This window comes from Crocuta crocuta, unplaced genomic scaffold, assembly GCF_008692635.1.
Source record: "Crocuta crocuta isolate KB4526 unplaced genomic scaffold, BGI_CrCroc_1.0 scaffold35, whole genome shotgun sequence".
NCBI classification, from domain to species: Eukaryota; Metazoa; Chordata; class Mammalia; order Carnivora; family Hyaenidae; genus Crocuta; species Crocuta crocuta.
In genome coordinates this window covers 4,299,296-4,317,705 of record NW_027530625.1, presented here as the reverse complement: position 1 = coordinate 4,317,705, position 18,410 = coordinate 4,299,296, and the positions used below count along the sequence as shown (strand labels likewise).

The 18,410-nt window shown below is 47.0% G+C and overlaps 1 protein-coding gene across 1 annotated transcript in view; it reads right to left on the bottom strand.

Moving 5' to 3' along the window:
- The window catches only part of GARNL3 (GTPase activating Rap/RanGAP domain like 3), a 152,945-nt gene that overhangs the window by 79,314 nt on the left and 55,221 nt on the right, over positions 1 to 18,410 (bottom strand). The window contains exon 4 of the mRNA XM_077768251.1: positions 5,507 to 5,581. Coding sequence (XP_077624377.1) covers positions 5,507 to 5,581 — 75 coding nt within the window. The remainder of the gene's footprint in view (positions 1 to 5,506; positions 5,582 to 18,410) is intronic.

The window sequence follows — 18,410 nt, the reverse complement described above, 5'->3', positions numbered from 1 at the left end:
TTGGAGGGAGCACGGAAGGTCCATGCCTGGTGCATCTCTCCCATTTGGCGGCTCCTAAGTCGCACCATTTGGAATAAACTGGTGATAGTAAGTAAGGTGCTTTCTGAAATTCTATGAGTTGTTTTAGGAAATTATTGGAAGGATGGGGCGGGGGTGGGGGGGCAGTGTGTAAGAACCCCTGACTTTGTAGCCAAGCGGGACAGAAGTGTGGGTGACCTGGGGACCTGATGCTGGCGCCTGGTGTCTGAAGTGAGGGCAGCCTTGTAGAGCTCACGCCGGGTAGTTAGGGTCAGAAATGAACTGAACTGTAGGACACTCAGCTGGTGTCCAGTGGAAAACAACTGATCGAGGAGAAAGCGAGTTTCCCTTTCCTGCAGGCGTATTCAAGCAGGGGCTGATGAGCTCACTGTGGCGAAGCTGTTGCAGGGACTCATATCTCATGAGGGGCCTGGCCTAGACGAACTCTAAGGCAGCAAACAGTCAATGGATGGGCGCTGATCTGCAAACTTCTTATCGGTCCATGGCCAAGCATACGGAGAGCAAGCACCTAGGAACATTTACTAGCAATTTGACGTTCCTATGACACCAAAGTCACGTTCAGTGGATTCATGTCTTTAAATAGAATCCAGACCTATCCGGGTGTTATGAAATTTGGTGGGGAGTTATACCAACGGGGTGCTGCATACTGGTTGCACATAGTAGGGCCACACTGAGTTCTGCAACCGATCGGAAATAAAAAAGTGGGTCCTTTACCATCAGTGGTCTCAGAAACACTGCTCAGAGGCCCTGGCCTCACTGTGATACCCCTGGGAACCATCCTATGCAAGTAGGGCTTTTCCTCTTACTTTGCACTATGCCCCTCAATGTTTTCCCCATAGTACTTCCCAAAATTTGCTATCCTCTTATCTGTCTGTGTTACTTGTTTTTTTTTTTTTTTGACTGCTCCCTCTGCCAATCTATGAGGACTCCGGGGCAGGGATATCCGCAATCTTACTCCTACGTGACCAGTGCACAGGCTATCTGGCACCGAGAAACGAGCCAGAGAATGAAGGTTGAATGAGTAACTTGACTTATTACATGAAAGGCATTCCTGATATAGCTTTTGTTTTTGGTAACGATGGGGTAGGTTATTCAGCCAACGCTCCCACTAAAAAAACTAAAACTACTAGAAAAATATTAAAAACATCTCCTTAAAAGCCCTGGGGTGCCTGTGAGATAGTCGGGAATTACCAGCCCCAACAGGCAGGTGGGAAGCCAGAGAGGTAAGAGGACCATGGATATCTTTTTTTGAGGATATTTGTCAATCCTGGGGAAACTAAACTTGGGGCAAGAAGGCATAGAATCAAAATCCCAGACCTGCTGAAGCAGGTAGGAGACCCAGCCCACATTACACTAGGGCCCCAAAGGGCTACGCGTGGAAGGAAAACGTGAGCCAGAAGAGACCCCTCTACCACAAATATTAGAGGGCAGGTTGCCACAGTGCTGAGCAGAGCTGAGCAGGGAGTGCCTCTGAGGTGCTGTGTCCACAGGCCAGGCTTCACGTAAACTTTCAGCTCTGTTCTGCACCACCGGGGTGGCTCGGGCAGTCTCAAGCTGGTGTCTGGCAAACGCGGACCCTCACTCCGATTCTGACATCAACTCAAATTTGTTTTATCCCCACAGCACCAAGGATTTCTGCGACACCAACTGGGTGTCTGAAACTCCACTCCATTCTGACACCATCTCCCTGGAGACAACGTCAGATCCCACAGGTGAAGGGCTCCATCCTACCAGACTGCCTTCCTTCCGCCACAGACGTCAATCTCAAGTCCGGGTTGTCACCTGTCCTTCTGACCAACTGGATACAGATCAGAGGTTCCAATGACCCCCTCCTGTGTTCAATTAATTTGCTAGAGTGGCTCACAGGACTCTAGAGAAACATTTTACTGACTAGATTACTGGATTAACTACTAACTAGATGTCTTACCCAAGGATGTAACTGAGGAAGAGCCGGATGGAAAAGACGCATAAGACAAGGTAGGTGGATGCCCTCTTGGCCTGCTACTCTCCCTACATCTCCCCATGTCCTCCACCCAGAAGCTCTCTGAATCCCGTCCTTTGGGATTTTGTGGAGACCTCATCGATTGATTAAATCACCGATTGAGCTGTGATTGATGAAGTCCTTGGCCATTGGCAACTGAACTCAATCTTCAGCCCTTCTCTTCTCCTTGGAGGTTGGGAGCCAGGGGTGGGATGGAAAGTTCTACCCCCTGTAATTATGTGGGAGATTTCTCTGGTAACCAGGCCTCCATCCCTAGGGGCTTTCCTATAGTCACTTCATTAATGTAACAAAAGACACCTTTATCACCCGACTTAGGACAGCAAGTGTTTGGAAGTGGGCCAAAGACCAAATATACAGTTCTTATTTTGAATCACAGTGAAACATTCCCTACTCAAAGGCAGCGCAACCTAGGCTTCCTCTTGGTCCTGAAAATTCATTTTCTAGAACAACACCAGCACACCATTAGGCGGCTGCGCACACAGAGAAACCCAGGCCACCACCACACCGTGAGCACGGGCCAGCTTCACATACTGCAGTTCTCAGTCACGGATGGTAAAATCAGTGTACTGACAATGTGCAAAGAAGTCAAGGCAAATTCAACATTATCTTCAATGGAACGGGAAGTAAAAGAAGTGATTGAGCCGGGGCACCTGGCTGGCTCAGATGAACTGTCTGACTCTAGGTTTTGGCTCCGGCCATGGTCTCACACTTCATGAGATCAAGCCCCGAGTCGGGCTCTGGGTGCTGACAGCATGGAGCCTGTTTGGGATTCTCGGTCTCCCCTCTCTGTCTGCCCCTCTCCTGTTTGTGCTCTCTCTCTCTCCCTCTCCCACAAAATAAAGAAATAAAAACTTAAAAAAAAAAAAAAAGGAAGTGACTGAGCCACTTTGAACTAGGCAATGTTTCTTTGAAATGATATGAAAAGCAGGAGAAACAAAAAGAAAAAGATAGATGGACGAGACATCATTAAATTTAAAAACCTCTGCACTTCAAAGAACACAATCAAGAAAGTGAAAATACACAGTCTGTGGAATGGGGGAGAGTTTTTGTGAACCATGTATCTGATAAAGGTCTAGGATCCATACGGTATAAACAGCTCTTAAAATCCAATAAAAAAGGAGAAATAGCCCAATGATGAAATTACGTTGCAGTTTGTTTCTTTGTGCGTTTGAAAAATTTTAAGCATCTCCATACATACACTGTCCCTTCTAGTGCACTGACGGCTTTCGCTAACTCAGAGCAAGCCAGCTTTTTTCTTCCCTCTCAGTCTCACGTTGCACCAAGGTCTTTTATCAGGGTGCACACTAACACTGGCCGGAGGCTTTTAACTGAAGGCCATCAATACAAAACACAGGCGTGGTGCTCCAACTCAGCACTCTTGCTCAGTGGTTCTGGGAGGAACAAAACTGAAAACAGTATTTGAGCCTTGCTATCATATTTCCCAAAGAAGCAATCCGAGACAGGGCTGTGTTTTGAACACAACAGTCCACAACAGTCCACAGTGATTTGTACATCAATAACTCCACCAAATGGTTCCAAAGATGTCAAGTGAACTGCCCACAGTCCCCCTGCTGGTGGGCTGTGGACTCACCGTTTGAACCCAGTCGGTCTGACTCCAGGGCCTCTAGAGGCAGTTTTTAATTCCTGACCAGGTCCAGAGTGTGTGCGGTGTGCTTGGTGAGCCTAGGACCACATTTCTTCTTTCTTAGGAAGTGTGGATTTCCTCTAGAGACTGGTTCTGGGAGGGGGCAGAGTGGTGCTTCCGTGCGGTGGGGCAAGTCCAGTAGAGTTTGCTCATTCGAGGCTGGGCTAACGTTCTGCAAAACTTTGGGTAGCGCGAGGACGTCATGAGGCACAAAATCCTCTGGCGTCTCTTGGTACTTAGGTTCTCAAACCAGAAACTCAGCATGGTGGCGCTTGCTTTGTGAGCGCTGGAGAATGAAGACTTAGTGCTCTTGCTCTGGGGACACAGTTGGCTGCTCAAGTCTGCGGTAATAAGACTGTCTCGTTTCAGGAGCTGGGCCTTTTGGGGAGGGCTGTCTCCAAGCTTCAGAAGCAAGTTCCCCGGGGGGTTGCTTCCTCTGTGTGGGTCAGTTGACATCGTTTTGGAAAAGGAGTAGGTGGGCACCTATTCAGAGTTCCGGCCGAAGATGGGACGGCCTCCTCATTTCTCACGGAGCAGCGGCGAGGATACCACATCTGGGTGTGTGAGCTTAAGACCACAGCTGAGATGAGCGATAGCCTCCTGGATGCTGTGGCCTTTCAAGTTAAATCCACGGGCCTTCACCAGGAATCGGATCAAGGAGGCAGTCAGGAAAGCAAGGCCAGCAACACAGCGGCGATCGTGTTGGCAACCACAACCACGATCGCCATTCTAGCCACCATTTATTGAGTGCTTACTGCATGGCGGGCATAGTACCAGTGGCTTTTCCAGCTTGGCTCACTGATTCTTTTCAATAATCCTGAGACACTTTCTATTGTGTAGACGAAGAAACCGAAGCTTGGAATGGCTGGGTTACTTGCTCNTGTTGTAAAACTTGAACCCAGGCTTGTCTGACTCCAAAGCTGGGGTGGGATGGGGGAGGGCGCTAAAGCACTCTGATGGCCTATCTCTCAGAGAGGTAGCAAAGAAGGACAATAGGGGATGATAGTAGACTCTGGATGTAGTTCTGGGGGTACATCTCCAAGAGTAGAGTGGGAGTGGAAGTCCGAAGAAAGGCAAGCAAGGTGAGCCCCTGTGGCCAGCAGCAAGGAAGACCAGGAGACCCCAGAAAGAGGGCTTGGGCCCAAGTATGGCAGACAGATACCTAGCCCTGGTATCGTCTCTGAATCAAGATGACGCTGGATAACTGCAGTAACTCTTGCATCTCCCTCCCGAACCCCGTGTTGCTCACATGGCCGAGCCGAGCTGACCAGCTTGGCAAAGGGGACAAGCTGGGATTCTGGGGCCTTCCACAAAAGGTGTCATGGCTGTGAATTTTTCTTCGGTTCCACTGCTGGCAGACTACCTTTCTGTCTCCTTGTCTTCATTATAGAAATATATTGTCTTAATGCTTGTTTATTTTTGAGAGAGTGCAAGCGGGGGAGGGGCAGTGAGAGGGGGACAGAGGATCTGAAGCGGAGCTCGAACTCATGAACCATGAGATCATGACCTGAGCTGAAGTTGGACGCTCAACTGACTGAGCCACGCAGGTGGCTATTATAGATCTTTTAAAGGGTTCGCATCACTCGATTAAGAGCACCGTCCATACAAAGAATAATGGCATTTCCCCTTCACGTCTGCTTCAAGTGAAACCCTGAAGAGCTCCATTTAGCTCTTCCTAGGCTGCATTTAGGCAAGTGTTCGTGGCATCACAAAGCATCACAGACTTGTCACTGCTGTGTCACAGGTGCTACAGCCATGCCTTAGCTCCTGGTGCTATAATCAAGTGCTTATGACAGTATGGGGGGAGGGGGCTTCCTTACCTCATCCGAAGAGCCATTTTCCACTCTGAATCTTCCAGCCCTTTGGATGGCTCCATCGGCGTCACTGGAAATAAGCTAGGAGACAAGAGAGCTCTCGGTTAGGTATCTGGGTCACCATGCGGAAGGCCCTTCTGTCTGTCTGTGTCCGTCCTATAAGTAAGCCAAATCCGATGAGCGCTGGAGGGCCCAGCCTGGAAGATAACGGTCTTTCTGAAGCTCTGTCAGCCAAGCCCTCACACAGTCGGCCCCCACAGTCTTTAGGAAGCTGAAGAGTGAGGATCCCCTGCGCCCCCACAACCCACAAGTGTCGGAAAACAAGAGCATCAGATCTAAATGTGAGCATTTCCAATAAAATCTAAACGTGAGCATATTCCAAAGCTGAAAACTATTAAAGGGATGCTCCCTGGAAAAACAACCTTAAAACACATCACACGTGGACAAGGGCAGCTCACAGATGGCAAAACCGAAAGAAAGCCAAGTCTCAAGTTCAGCCGTCTTCACAGGAAAGCCTAAAAAATAATTAATGGCTGGCATGAACTCAAGGCTCTACTAACATCACAGAAAGCTCTTGTGCTCCAGTTTTAAATGGCCTCCAAAAGGCCAATTAGCCCCTTCCGAGGCAGGCAGGCTCTATTTGAGCTCTGGCAACACGTCGCTTGCAAATAGGCCATCTTCAAGGAGCTCACTGGTAGGGTGAGATGAGTGAGATCAGGGCCTTGTGCATCAGTTCAGTCCTAAAATGACTGATTCGAGATTTAATTTACTTTCTCCCCAAACTCCTAGATTTCTCAGTAGCAACTTGGGGAAATGACATGTCTTTTTTTTTTTTTTTTTTTTTTAAAGAAACTGCCACAATTTGTAGCAAAGATGTGGCAAGAATTTCCATTTCTCATTAGAAAGCGCTTGCCCCGGCAGGGGTGGGGGGTGCTTCTTACTGCTCTAACTCAAGGCTCACTTGGTCAAACATACACAATTTCTTAAGAAGGGTTGTTAGCTCATAGCTTCATTCGTGTTAAGAGACATAAAGGTGTGGAAATGGAAAAAAATCAAGGGAAATTCTATACATTTTCCCAAGGACAATAATTGGCAAAAGGCTGTTAAATCTTTTCCATGATCATTATAAAAATAACAGTATCTCCTATTTATTGAGCGTTTCTCCATGCCGTGTACTCTTCTGACCTTCACATGCATTCTCTCAAAATCAATAAGGAAACTGAGGCAAGGAAAGGTAAAATAGCCAGCTGCAGTCACATACGGGTTGGTACATGGTAGGCCTGGGGATGTGAACACAGGCAGGCAGACTTCAGAAACCCATTATCCTCACCTAACTGTTCTCCGGGGAAGGTCTGTGAAAAGGCCCATGTTTTAAACCTGCTCTTTATCCTGCAAAACCATTGCTAAAAACAAATGAAAGGATTTTTATATGTATGTCTAGCTATTTATGGCATCAGATTATCCCGCGGTCGGTAAACTGAAGATGAGCCACAGAGGCTGTGTGGTAAAGCATTTATCCTGGCCCGGGGCACCTGGGTGGCTCAGTCGGTTAAGTGTATGACTTTGGCTCAGGTCATGATCTCATGGTCCGTGGGATCAAGCCCTGCAGAGGGCTCTGTGCTGACAGCTTGGAGCCTAGAGCCTGCTTCGGATCTCTGTCTCCCTCTCTCTGCCCCTCCCCTACTCACTTGCACACACACCACTCTCTCTCTCTCAAAACTAAACAAACATTAAAAAAAAAAGTTAAAAAAAAAAAAGAATTTAACCTTGCCCAACAGAAGTGTGGCTTTGGCCTTGGCTCCTGAGAGGTGAACTCTGAGCCCTGGGAATGTTCTGCATGAGTGTCTGTTTACCTGGGACTTTGAGCCACGCAGGAAAATAACATGACTTATGGTGAGGGCTTTGGGTTACATGGTATGAGATCTACCTCTGGACACCAAGACTCAGGTGAGCCTCCCTGGTGCACGTGCTCTCACATGTCCTTGCCACGAGGAGTTGATGCTGTCCGAGACCCCACTGCAAGAGGACACCAGGAAGCTGCACTTGGAACCCTCCCGGATTCTGTCCTACATGCCTGTTGTTCCCTTGGCTGATCTTAATCTATAACCTTTCGCTGTGATGAACCCTAAGCGAGCTTAACGGCCTTCCCTAGACTCCGTGAATCCCCTTCTGGCAAATGACTAAACCTGAGAGTGGCCCTGGGGTCCCCTGTACTCTGCAGTTAATGTCAGAAGTGAGGTCTGGTGGGCTGCTGCCTAGTTTAGAGAGACCACTTCTAAAGTATAAGGGCAAGGTGAACGTAGGTGTCCTGGGGTCACTGCCATTTTCACAGGGGAAAGTATAGAGGATTCGGTGTCAATCTCTTCTTTGCCTGTGAGCTTCTACTCATGGTCTGTTAAAATATTAAAATTTAGGTCATAGCAAATAGGTTTCAAGTCAAGTGTTCTTGGTGTTGGCTGCCTCGAGGGCTTTGGGAGAAGTGTTCTGAGGTCACATCTGGAGAGAGAAGAGCTGCAATCAATTAATTACGTCTGACACAGGTGTATAAAGAGACGGGGGATGAGCACTCCCCTGAATTGGAGGTTGGTAGATACGGTCCTCTCTTGAGCTAGTAACAACCAGAACTCAAAGCCTTGGGAGAAGTGACAGTCATTCACTGATTCACTCATTCATTCACGTAACAAACACAGAATGTCTACACTCTATTTCCAGACACTGACAGGCACAGGCAATAAGGCCCTTTCCCATGCTGAGATCTGAACAAGAAGGCTGTTGCTTGTCTTGCTTAAAAGGTTCAAGAAGCAGAAAGGAAGGACATGGTCAATGATCCGATGGCTGGAAGGAATTTGGCTCCCTCTGAACTTAACTTAGGAGCCTGAAACCCATAGGCACTAAACTCGGGCCTCAGGCCGACCTGGTTAATTAACTCTCTCACCTTTCCCGTCTCTACTACCAGCATCCGCACCCACGTCGCTGTCATCTTTCCCCCGGATGACTGTAACCACCTCCTATGATATCAGTGCACCCCAGGCACCCTTGCTTCTCTCCGGCCCAGTCTGTACACCGCAGCCGGCAATTCTGGCAAACTGCAACGGTGACCGTCCCACGATCTCACCTCTGTCCACGCTGCTCCTTCCCCCCAGAGGACGTGCAAGGAAGGCCCTCTCCCATCTTCCCCTAAAGAACTCCTGCTCACCTTTCATATTCACTGCAGGCAGGGGACTTCCCTGCCCTCACCGCCTGGGAAAAGGACCCCACGGTAAGTTCGGAGCACTCCTGCCCAGTTGTGAGTTACATTTCTTTGTGTGATTACTTGATTCATGCTGTTTCTCCTCACGTGCTCCCTCCACTCCCCAACCATAAGCTCCACGGAGACAGCGATTATGTTGGATTTTTTCCCCACTGCATCCCCAGAGCTAAGCACACAGCCTGACTGTATAGATGTTCATTCTTAACTACTTGGCAAATAAGAAATACGTGAATAGACAGAGGGCAAATTCCTACCGAAATGATCAAAGGAATATAAAAATGTGGGCAAGACCCATGCCAGTCCTGGAAACCAGAGGTTCATGACTCAAGCACGAAATTTCCAGGTCTATCATAAAGGAAAGGCCAAAGTGAAGGACAGGCCACAGGACCTAAATCACCAGGTGCAAGGGAGAGTGAGGCTGCGTGGTAACTGAATCAGATCTAGTACATCAGACTGACATCCTGGGCTCCTGCTGGCAGGGCCTGCCTGAGAAGAGTGTGGGGGTGAGGGCAGTAGGTGGGCAGGCGATTCAGAAGTCATGCTGGCAAAGTGATGTGGCGCTGGCACGCAGAATGGCAGTCCCAGGGCTCTCCCTCCCAGCCGGTCTGGGCAGCTGGCTAAGTAAAGCAGAAGGTACCATGTTGGCTGGTCCTGATGAAGACGGGTATACCAGCTGATGTGAAAGGACACAGTGCTCCACTGAACTTGACAACGAGGACGGTAACAATGCAGAAAAAAAAATCCTTTCATTGCAGCACAGAAGCTGTTTCTGCCCATAGTTTCCTTTCTGTTATTCCCTATACCTGTGATCGGGCCAATTAAAACTAGAGGAAATCGAAACTCTCTCCATTGTTGGAAGATTTGACTCGGGAATGAGACCGTGTCTATCAGAACCCATCTAAATGTCCAACACCACACAACGCAGAAGCCCCCTGCCCCAGCTCTTCCTACGTGGTGCAGAGTTCTGGCCACCAAAATACACTCTTGGCCATCTTCTAAAGCACAGGAGTGCAGCTGGGCTCATGGCTAGGCCAGTGTCCCTCAAGGTGGCTGTTTGACTTAATTCCCTCCACTAGAAGGTGGATCAAAGTTCCGGCTGGCACGTAGGGAGCCAGGCCCTTATGCCTCAACTTTTCCTCTAGGAGATGCCAAAAAGAACAATGAACAAATCCCAGGGAAAGGAAGGGGAAGGAATCAATAAAAGATCAGAGTGGAAATTATAGATTTAAGAAGACGGTAGAATCAATAAACGCATCCAAGAAATCGCCGGCAAGTCTGATTTTAAAAAGCAAAGAGCAAACACAAATGCAGAGCCATGATAAGGAAAATATAACTAAGGAGGAGGAGATTTTTTTAAAAAGGCAGACAGAATGCTCCATGAGATGACGCAAGCATTACCAAAGCCTTCAAGGAAACAGACCTTCTCCAGGAAGACGCACATAATGAAAACACTTTTCAGAAATGAGATATCAGTGGCCACACGTAGAGCTGGGGCAGTAGTCAGAACACGGCCCCACAAGAGGGGGCCCTGGCTCAGAGGGGGCTGCTGAGGGTTTCAGGGCCCCGTCCCTTACTCGACAGCGCATCCTCACTCACAGGGAAGCCTCCAAGGGTCCCCTCAGAAGATAAGGGAGCAGAATCTCTTTGCATTAGTTTCGATGCTGGAGTTCAGGGAAAGGGGGGTTAACATATACATGACATCTGTGATCCTCTGAAAAGGGGGCAGGATTTTTATTTTATTTTCCTTTATCTTGTCTCACATCTCTGATTTGGTCACACACCAAAGGAAGGGCCGTGCTGAGGAAACCTGCCTGAGAGAGAAAAAGAAAAAGGCAAATCAAATGACCATTTGGCCAGTGAGGGACCCCTTCAGTGTTCTCATCCTGTCTGGTGCTGCAGCCATGAGCCTCATTTCAATTTACTTCTGCACCGCTTACAAGAGAATAAAACAACGTTCGCTTCGTCAGGGGCACATTCAGATGCTCCGTGGTTCCACGTGGCTATGACAATAAAAATCACAGATTTCCACAGTTCCAGAAAGTTCTGTCAGTCAGGACTGTGATGTGCTGGACATGGAGGCCACTCTGGGTAATGGGGACCAAACAGGCTTCTCAGGCTGAAACTCCTTCAGTTAGTTAAATACACTAAGAACGCTGGAAATTCATGGAAATAAAACATCTTGAGTAGAGGCTTTGGTCCAAACTCAGCCAAACCATAACAGATTCACTTAACACTCAACTGTGTTCAATGTATTAGATGTTTTATTTCTGGAAAAAAGGTAATATCCAAGCAATTATATCCATTTGTATGATTTAACAAATTAATTGAAAAGAAAAAAATAAAACACCAGGAAGCATAAAATGTTATTCATTGACTACTGTAGGGAATGGTATTATTTGTTTAATATTATAGGCAATTTAATGAGTATATTTCCTAAGTTAATATGAATACATAATGTTTCAAAAACAAAAGGCTCTTTTTCTCTTAATTGCTTTGGTTCTTTGGGCTGGTGTCTGTTTCCATTCTAGGACTCCCTGGCATCTCTCTCTTTTTTTAAGATTATTTATTTATTTTGAGAGAGAACTAGAGGGGAGGGGAAGGGAGGTGGGGAGGGGCGGAGAGAGGGAGACACAGAATCTGAAGCAGGCTCCAGGCTCTGAGCTCTTGAGCTGTCAGCACAGAGCCCGATGTGGGGCTGAAACTCGAGAACTGTGAGATCATGACCTAAGCCAAAGTCGGACAGGTGCCCCAATATTTCAGATTGCTACACCTTCCCCTCCCCATCTTCTTTCTTTACAATGAGTGGTTCCGAGTGCGGGTTTCAACATCAAACTGAAGTCTCAGTTACGCACTTATTAGTTGTGTGACCTTGGGCAAATCACTCAATTTTTCCTCTCTAAATTTCAGTTTCTTTATCTCTAAAGCAGGGACAATGATTGTAGCCACTTCGAGGCTTGTGGAGAACATCCAATCATATAAAACATGTAATGAGTCTAGAACAGTGCCTGGACATAGGGAGCACTCAACAAATGTTATAGCAATATCTATACTAATACTAATAACAAGATGATTAATATAAAGTTCCCTGATTGGCACCCCAATGTGTACCCCAATGTTTATAGCAGCACTTTCAACAACAGCCAAATTATGGAAAGAGCCTAAATGTCCATCAACAGATGAATGGATCAAGATGTGGTTTATCTATACAATGGAATACTACTTGGCAATGAGAAAGAATGAAGTCTGGCCATGTGTAGCAACGTGGATGGTACTGGAAGGTATTATGCTGAGTGAACTAAGTCAGTCAGAGAAGGACAGATATCATATGTTTTCACTCATATGTGGATCTTGAGAAACTTCACAGAAGACCATGGGAGAAGGGGAAAAAATAGTTACAGACAGACAGGGAGGGAGGCAAATCACAAGACTCTTAAATACAGAGAACAAACTGAGGGTGTATGGGGGGTGGAGGAGAGGGGAAAATGGGTGATGGGCCTTGAGGAGGGCACTTGTTGGGATGAGCACTGGGTGTTGTATGTAAGCCAATTTGACAATAAAGTATATTCATAAAAAATAAAATTCCCTGATTATTATAGTTAGTATGATTAAACTGTTTTAATGTTTAATTTGAATGCTTGTAAGCTCTGTTTAAACACTTGTCTGTCTAGCAAACATGAGCGAGAACCTATTTTTCAGGGCCTGCACTAACTGCTGAACTTATAAAGAGAAATGCAACACGATCGCTGTCCTGGAGGAGCCCAAAGCCTAGCAGGAAGCACACGTATAAACAGATATATCACCACACAACCTGGTTAAATGTCATAATGGGAGCAAGAGCGGGGTTCTGGGGGAGGTCAGGGGCTGGAGGGACTCACTCTGCCTGGGGGAACTGGAGAAGGTTTCATTGCTCTAATGAAATTTATTCTGGAAGGTCTATAGGACCTTTGAGAAATGGTTTCCAACAGAATCAGATTTTTTTAAACTACAATTATGAGTCAAGAAAACCCATTTGACTGTGTTGACTGCAAATCACACACACACACACACACAATCTGACTTAGAAAGTACTACTCAGAAGGAATGAAAGAGAGTTTAAATGTTTCCATCAAAAATAATTGTCGGGGCACCTGGGTGCCTCAGTCGGTTAAGCGTCTGGCTTGGTTTCGGCTCAGGTCATGACCTCACGGTTGGTGATTTTGAGCCCTCATCAGGCTCTGTGTTGGCAGTGCATAGACTGCTTGAGATGCTCTCTCTTTCACTCTCTCTCAATATAAATAACAAACTCTAAAAAAAATTGTTGAAGCGTTATTTTGTACACCTGAAATTAATATCACACTCTATGTTAACTACACTTCAGCAAAAGAAAAAAAAGGCGGGGAGTGGAGGTGAATGGGGCCTAAAGATGAGTAGGATGAGCCACCCCCTGACTGGTGAGGGCTGCGTCTGGCCCCCATCTCCTGGACACCCTTGGTTCACTTCTCTGGCCTGTAGGGAGAGGCAAGGGGCAGGGCGGAGGGACCAGAGAGGCTCTCTTTCTCCCTCTCTTCCCCTCGATCCTACTCTGCTTGCGCCCAGGGGCAGGGAGAAGGCTTGGGGGTTCGGGCAGCTGGAGAGCTGGCCACCAGCACACACGTCAGAGCATCCAGGTGGGTCAGAAGACCCTCCCGCCAGGAGCACAGATATTGGCTGAGGGAGGACTGCCGAGGCCTTAGATCTGGGCTCACACTCTTTCTTTTTTTTAATTTTTTTTTTAATGTTTTATTCATTTCTAGGAGAGAGAGAGAGACAGCGTGAGCAGGGGAGGGTCAGAGAGAGAGGGAGACACAGACTCTGAAACAGGCTCCAGGCTCTGAACTGGCTGTCAGCACAGAGCCCGACACGGGGCTCGAACCCACGAACCGTGAGATCATGACCTAAGCGAAAGTCGGACGCCCAACTGACTAAGCCACCCAGGCGCCCCTCTGGGCTCACACTCTTTGTCGTCATCACCGTCCCTGGTCACCACCCTCAGCAAATGCAGCACCCATCACCAGGATTCACCTGCTGTCTTGAGCTCATGTCCTCTGCTTTCTCAAATCTAATGACCTCGCTTACGTCACGGCTTTGCCACCTGCTGCTAAAAGCCCAAACATGCTCTCTCTCATACTGCCATCGTTCTGTCATCGCATACATAGCTTGTAACCCACTTTGGCATTTTGGGTACGTGTCCTGGCTGGGAGCCGTGGTCGCTTGTGGCAATGCTGAGCTTACCAGCACACGGGTCTTGCACACTGAAACCTGTCTCATGCTCCCCCCTGAAGACCCAGCTCTTAGTCACCTGGTACCGAGGATACCCTCGCTCTTTCTCTTCTGTGTTCAAAGATATACAAGTTTCCAGGAGACTAGGCCTACGACAGGCTCGGGCTACTGGACCCCAACTAGACCTGCATGGCCAATCCCTAATCCCTTTCTCATCCCCTCCTCCCTTTCCGGGACATCTCCCATGTTGTCCCTGGCCAGTCAATCACCGTATCAACATCCCAGACACACCCTTTCTTCAAAGAGCTGACCTCTTGATCTATTTAACCGGGAAGTCTGAGGCCAGTCAGGATGCTTCCATCTCAAAACATATCTGTCTTGGTTTCCTCATTAAAATAATCTCTGGCTCTCAGTCCTCGATACACAACTTCCTCGTGGAAAGATCCCTGTGAAGATTCAACATGAAAGATGGCAGTTTATGAGTCTGAAGAAAGGCTGCCCCTCCCCCGGCCAAAATAGCAGGACTTTTCCTACTTACTACATGGCTGATGGAGGAGAATGGAGAAACACATGATCACGGACTTTGTTGCCGGACACACAGCAAATCTGCGGTCAGCACAGAAAGCTGGAGGGCACTTTATTCCTCCCTCCACGGTCTCACCTTGGCTGAGAGACGTTGGGTCAAAATGAAGAATAACAATGAAATACTGGGAGTCATCCTTATACTGCCTGGCTACTGCACTTGAAAGTAGCTGCAGTCAGGGGTGCCTGGGTGTCTCAGTCGGTTAAGCGTCTGGCTTCGGCTCAGGTCACGATCTCATGGTTTGTGGGTTCGAGACCCGTGTCGGGCTCTGTTCTGACAGCTAGCCTGGAGACTGCTTCAGATTCTGTGTCTCCCTCTTTCTCTGACCCTCCCCTGCTCACACTGTCTGTCTGTCTGTCTCTCTCTCTCTCAGGAATAAATAAAATGCTTAAAAAAATAAAAAAAAAAGTAAAGTAGCTACAGCCATACCAGTGCCCCCTTTTCCTATCCCAAGAAAACACTGGGGAAGGAAGTGGGGAGGGAGGGAGAGAAAGTCCATGTTAGGAAATGCAGTCCTCACAAGCAGAATGCCACAGGTAGGAAGACAGACGGGAGTCCTGGAGCAAGGCATCTTGGGAGTACAGTTTTGCCAGCACGCCCAAGAGCGGTTGGGATGGAGACGGTCAACCTCATCATAATCTCCATCCTATCCTTTAATCCACACAGATGCCATTTTCTCAAGCTTATGTGAAGAGCCGAGCACACATTACTTCAACATCCCTCTTCCCATCAGATTGCTGCTATCTCTCCCCCGCTAAGACCCTGCTACACAGATAAATTCTGGAACCACGGGTTCAGAGCAGCCAAAGCCAAGCACGGAGAACATCCTATCTTCCTCCTGCAGAGCTATACGGGATAAACACCCGCTAGACCCTCGACATTGATTAGGGAGCTCTGTTCAACCACCAGCCATTCAGCTCTCCAGCTCAGAGAAGACGCGGTGCCCAAAAGAACAATGAGAGCTGATGGCCAGTCATAGATTCTGTCAGTTGAAAAATACAAGGTCTAAGCCCAAAGAGCTCTTTGTTTTCGTTTGAAGATTTCTGTTAAAAAACAAGACAAAAAACTCATCATGGGAGCTATGAAAAAAAATGCTACATATGCTCTTGAAAACCAGAAAGGAAAGCACACCATTTTTTAAAAACCATGAAACCAAAATTTCAGAAAAGCAGTTGCTATCCTCAGTAGGACGAAAGACACGATCTTTGCAACAAGTGCATAAAGTTTTTGGAAGGGATTAAAAAAAGAGGACCAAAAAATACAAATGCAGAATTAACATTCTCACTGATAGGAAGCAAAATGTTCACTGCAGAAAACAGCAACAGTATTATATTCATTATTTGAGATGCCTCTCCGGAATGGAAAGAAAGAGCAGAGAAAAAAGATCCTTCTTACTGTTTTGAGGGGGGACGATGAGCAATAATCAGAGATACAGCAGAAGAAAATACTCATCCCTGACCTAAGACCAGGGACCAAGAATCAAAGGGATGTAATGTTTTAGGCAAAAATTAATGAAATGTGGGATCATGACCTGAGCTGAAGTCGGACCCTTAACTGAGCCGCCACCCAGGCACCCTGCATTAGGCAAAAATTAATGAAAAGAGAAACACAGGAAACTTTAAAATAAAAGTAGAGAAAAGAAAATCTAAGAAAAAAAAGGCAGGCAGGAAGGAGCACCAAGGAAGAAGAAAATGAACTGCCTCGGGATTCTCTACGGAACGCTGTAAGGCAGAAGACGACCAGGGCGGGTTGCACAGTGTCCCTCAAATGCATGTCCATCTGGAACCTCAGAATGTGCCCTTATTTGCAGAGACGGTCTTTGCAGATGTGATCGATTAAGTTAAGATGAGGTCATACAGGATTAGGGTGGGACGGAAATCCAAGGGCTGGTGTCTTCACCAGGAGCTATGAGAGGGAGGTGTTNAGCAGACACTGAGGGAGGCAGCCACAAGCCCGAAGGATGTCAGTTTGCAGACAACCCCAGAGGCTGGAAGACGTAAGGCAGGATTTTCCCCTAGAACCTTCGGAGAAGGAGCAAGAGCTCTGCCGTCGTGTTGATTTCGGGCTTCGGGCCTCCAGAACCGTGAGAGGATACATTTCCACTTGGTGGTCATTTGCTGCAGCAGGCCCATGAAGTGAATCAGACCCGGATGTGTCAAGTTTTAAAAGAAAAAGGTGATAATTGAGAAATGTTAAAACCAGCCAAGTCATTCTTTTGGAAGGAATTACTTGAGATGGTCTCATATACGTAATGATTGAGAAGACATCCCCTCATGTACTGCCTCAAACTTACCAGAACTCTAGGACAAGGATGCCACGATATTATTTCTGGAGGTCACAGCCGACACAATCAGACATGAAGGAGAAAGAAGACATGTGTATGGGAGGAGAAAAAAGTTGCTTGTGGAAGAGAATCCATGCTTTCAAAAAGATTATATTTTTTTTTCTTAAAAAAATGTTTGTTTATTTTTGAGAGAGAGGAAGGGAGGGAGAGAGGGCACAAGTAGGGGAGGGGCAGAGAGAGAGAGAGGGAGACACAGAATCTGAAGCAGGCTCCAGGCTCTAAGCTGTCAGCACAGAGCCTGATGCAGGGCTCGAACCCATGAACGTTGAGATCATGACCTGAGCAGAAGTCAGAAACTTAACCAACTGAGCCACCCAGACACCCCGATTATATGTTGTCTTTGAGTAAAGATATCAATAAAATACACAAACGCATTTTGTATATAAGTGTAATTTCTAAAGGGACATAAGAGTCAATCTTGATATTGATTATCTGTAGGTGGTAGGATTATAGATGAATTTAATTTTCCTATGCTTTTCAGTGCAATTCAAAATTTCAATAACGAATGTGTATTCATTTCACAATCAGAAAAGTATATTTAGAAGTATGTTGGCATGTACGTACACACACACACACACACACACACACACAGAGACTGGGAAGTAAATATAAAAAAGTCTGAGAAAAGAATCTATCAGACACCAGGTTTTTAGCGAAACGGTTCTCTTAGCTAATACATGGACCTCTGGCAGTGAGCTAACGCCGCTGGGGACATGATATCAAAAGAAGCATGAGCCTTGCCCACTCAAAAGGGCAAGACTGCCCAAAGATAATTATAGTGTAAAATATGACAGGTGCCATAGAGAAAGGCAAAGAAATGGAGGGTTCTTGGGAGCGAAAGATGACTTTCCCATAGGGGAATCGGTAAGGCTGCTGGGAAAACAGACCTGGCAGGTGCATATTTCGAGAAGGCATTTTATTTTATTTTATTTTATTATTTTTTTTANCGACTAAGCCACCCAGGCGCCCCTCGAGAAGGCATTTTAGAAGGAAAGAGAGCTACAAAGGGGCCCCCGGCACCTGGGTAATGGCGGGTAAGGGCCTGTTTGGCTGGATCCTGGGCCATGTGAGCAAAGGCTCCAAAGACAAGCTGGAGAGACACTGTGGAAAGCCTTAAATGTCAGGCGAAAGAGTTCCTACTTTATTCCGCACACAAAGGAGACATACTGGAGGCTTTTGGTTGGTGGTGCTACTTGTTTGTTTGTAAGCATCCAGAGGATGTGGACAGAGCTGAATATCTGGGAAAAAACTCTTTACAGCATTAAGGAAATCAAAGCCCCAGGACTCAGGTTAATTACAGCTGAGCATTCTGGCAAACTTGATGTAATCTTATCAAAGCTGGTTGAATGCAATCTTTTGAGATGTCAGGGAGACAAGACAAAATGCCAGAAGCTCAGGGAAAGAGGAAATGACACAAATGTCACACAAAGAAGGGAGTACACAGAAGCAAACGTTCCTGTTCTTTCCCTCTTCCTATCTCCTTAAGAAATCAAAT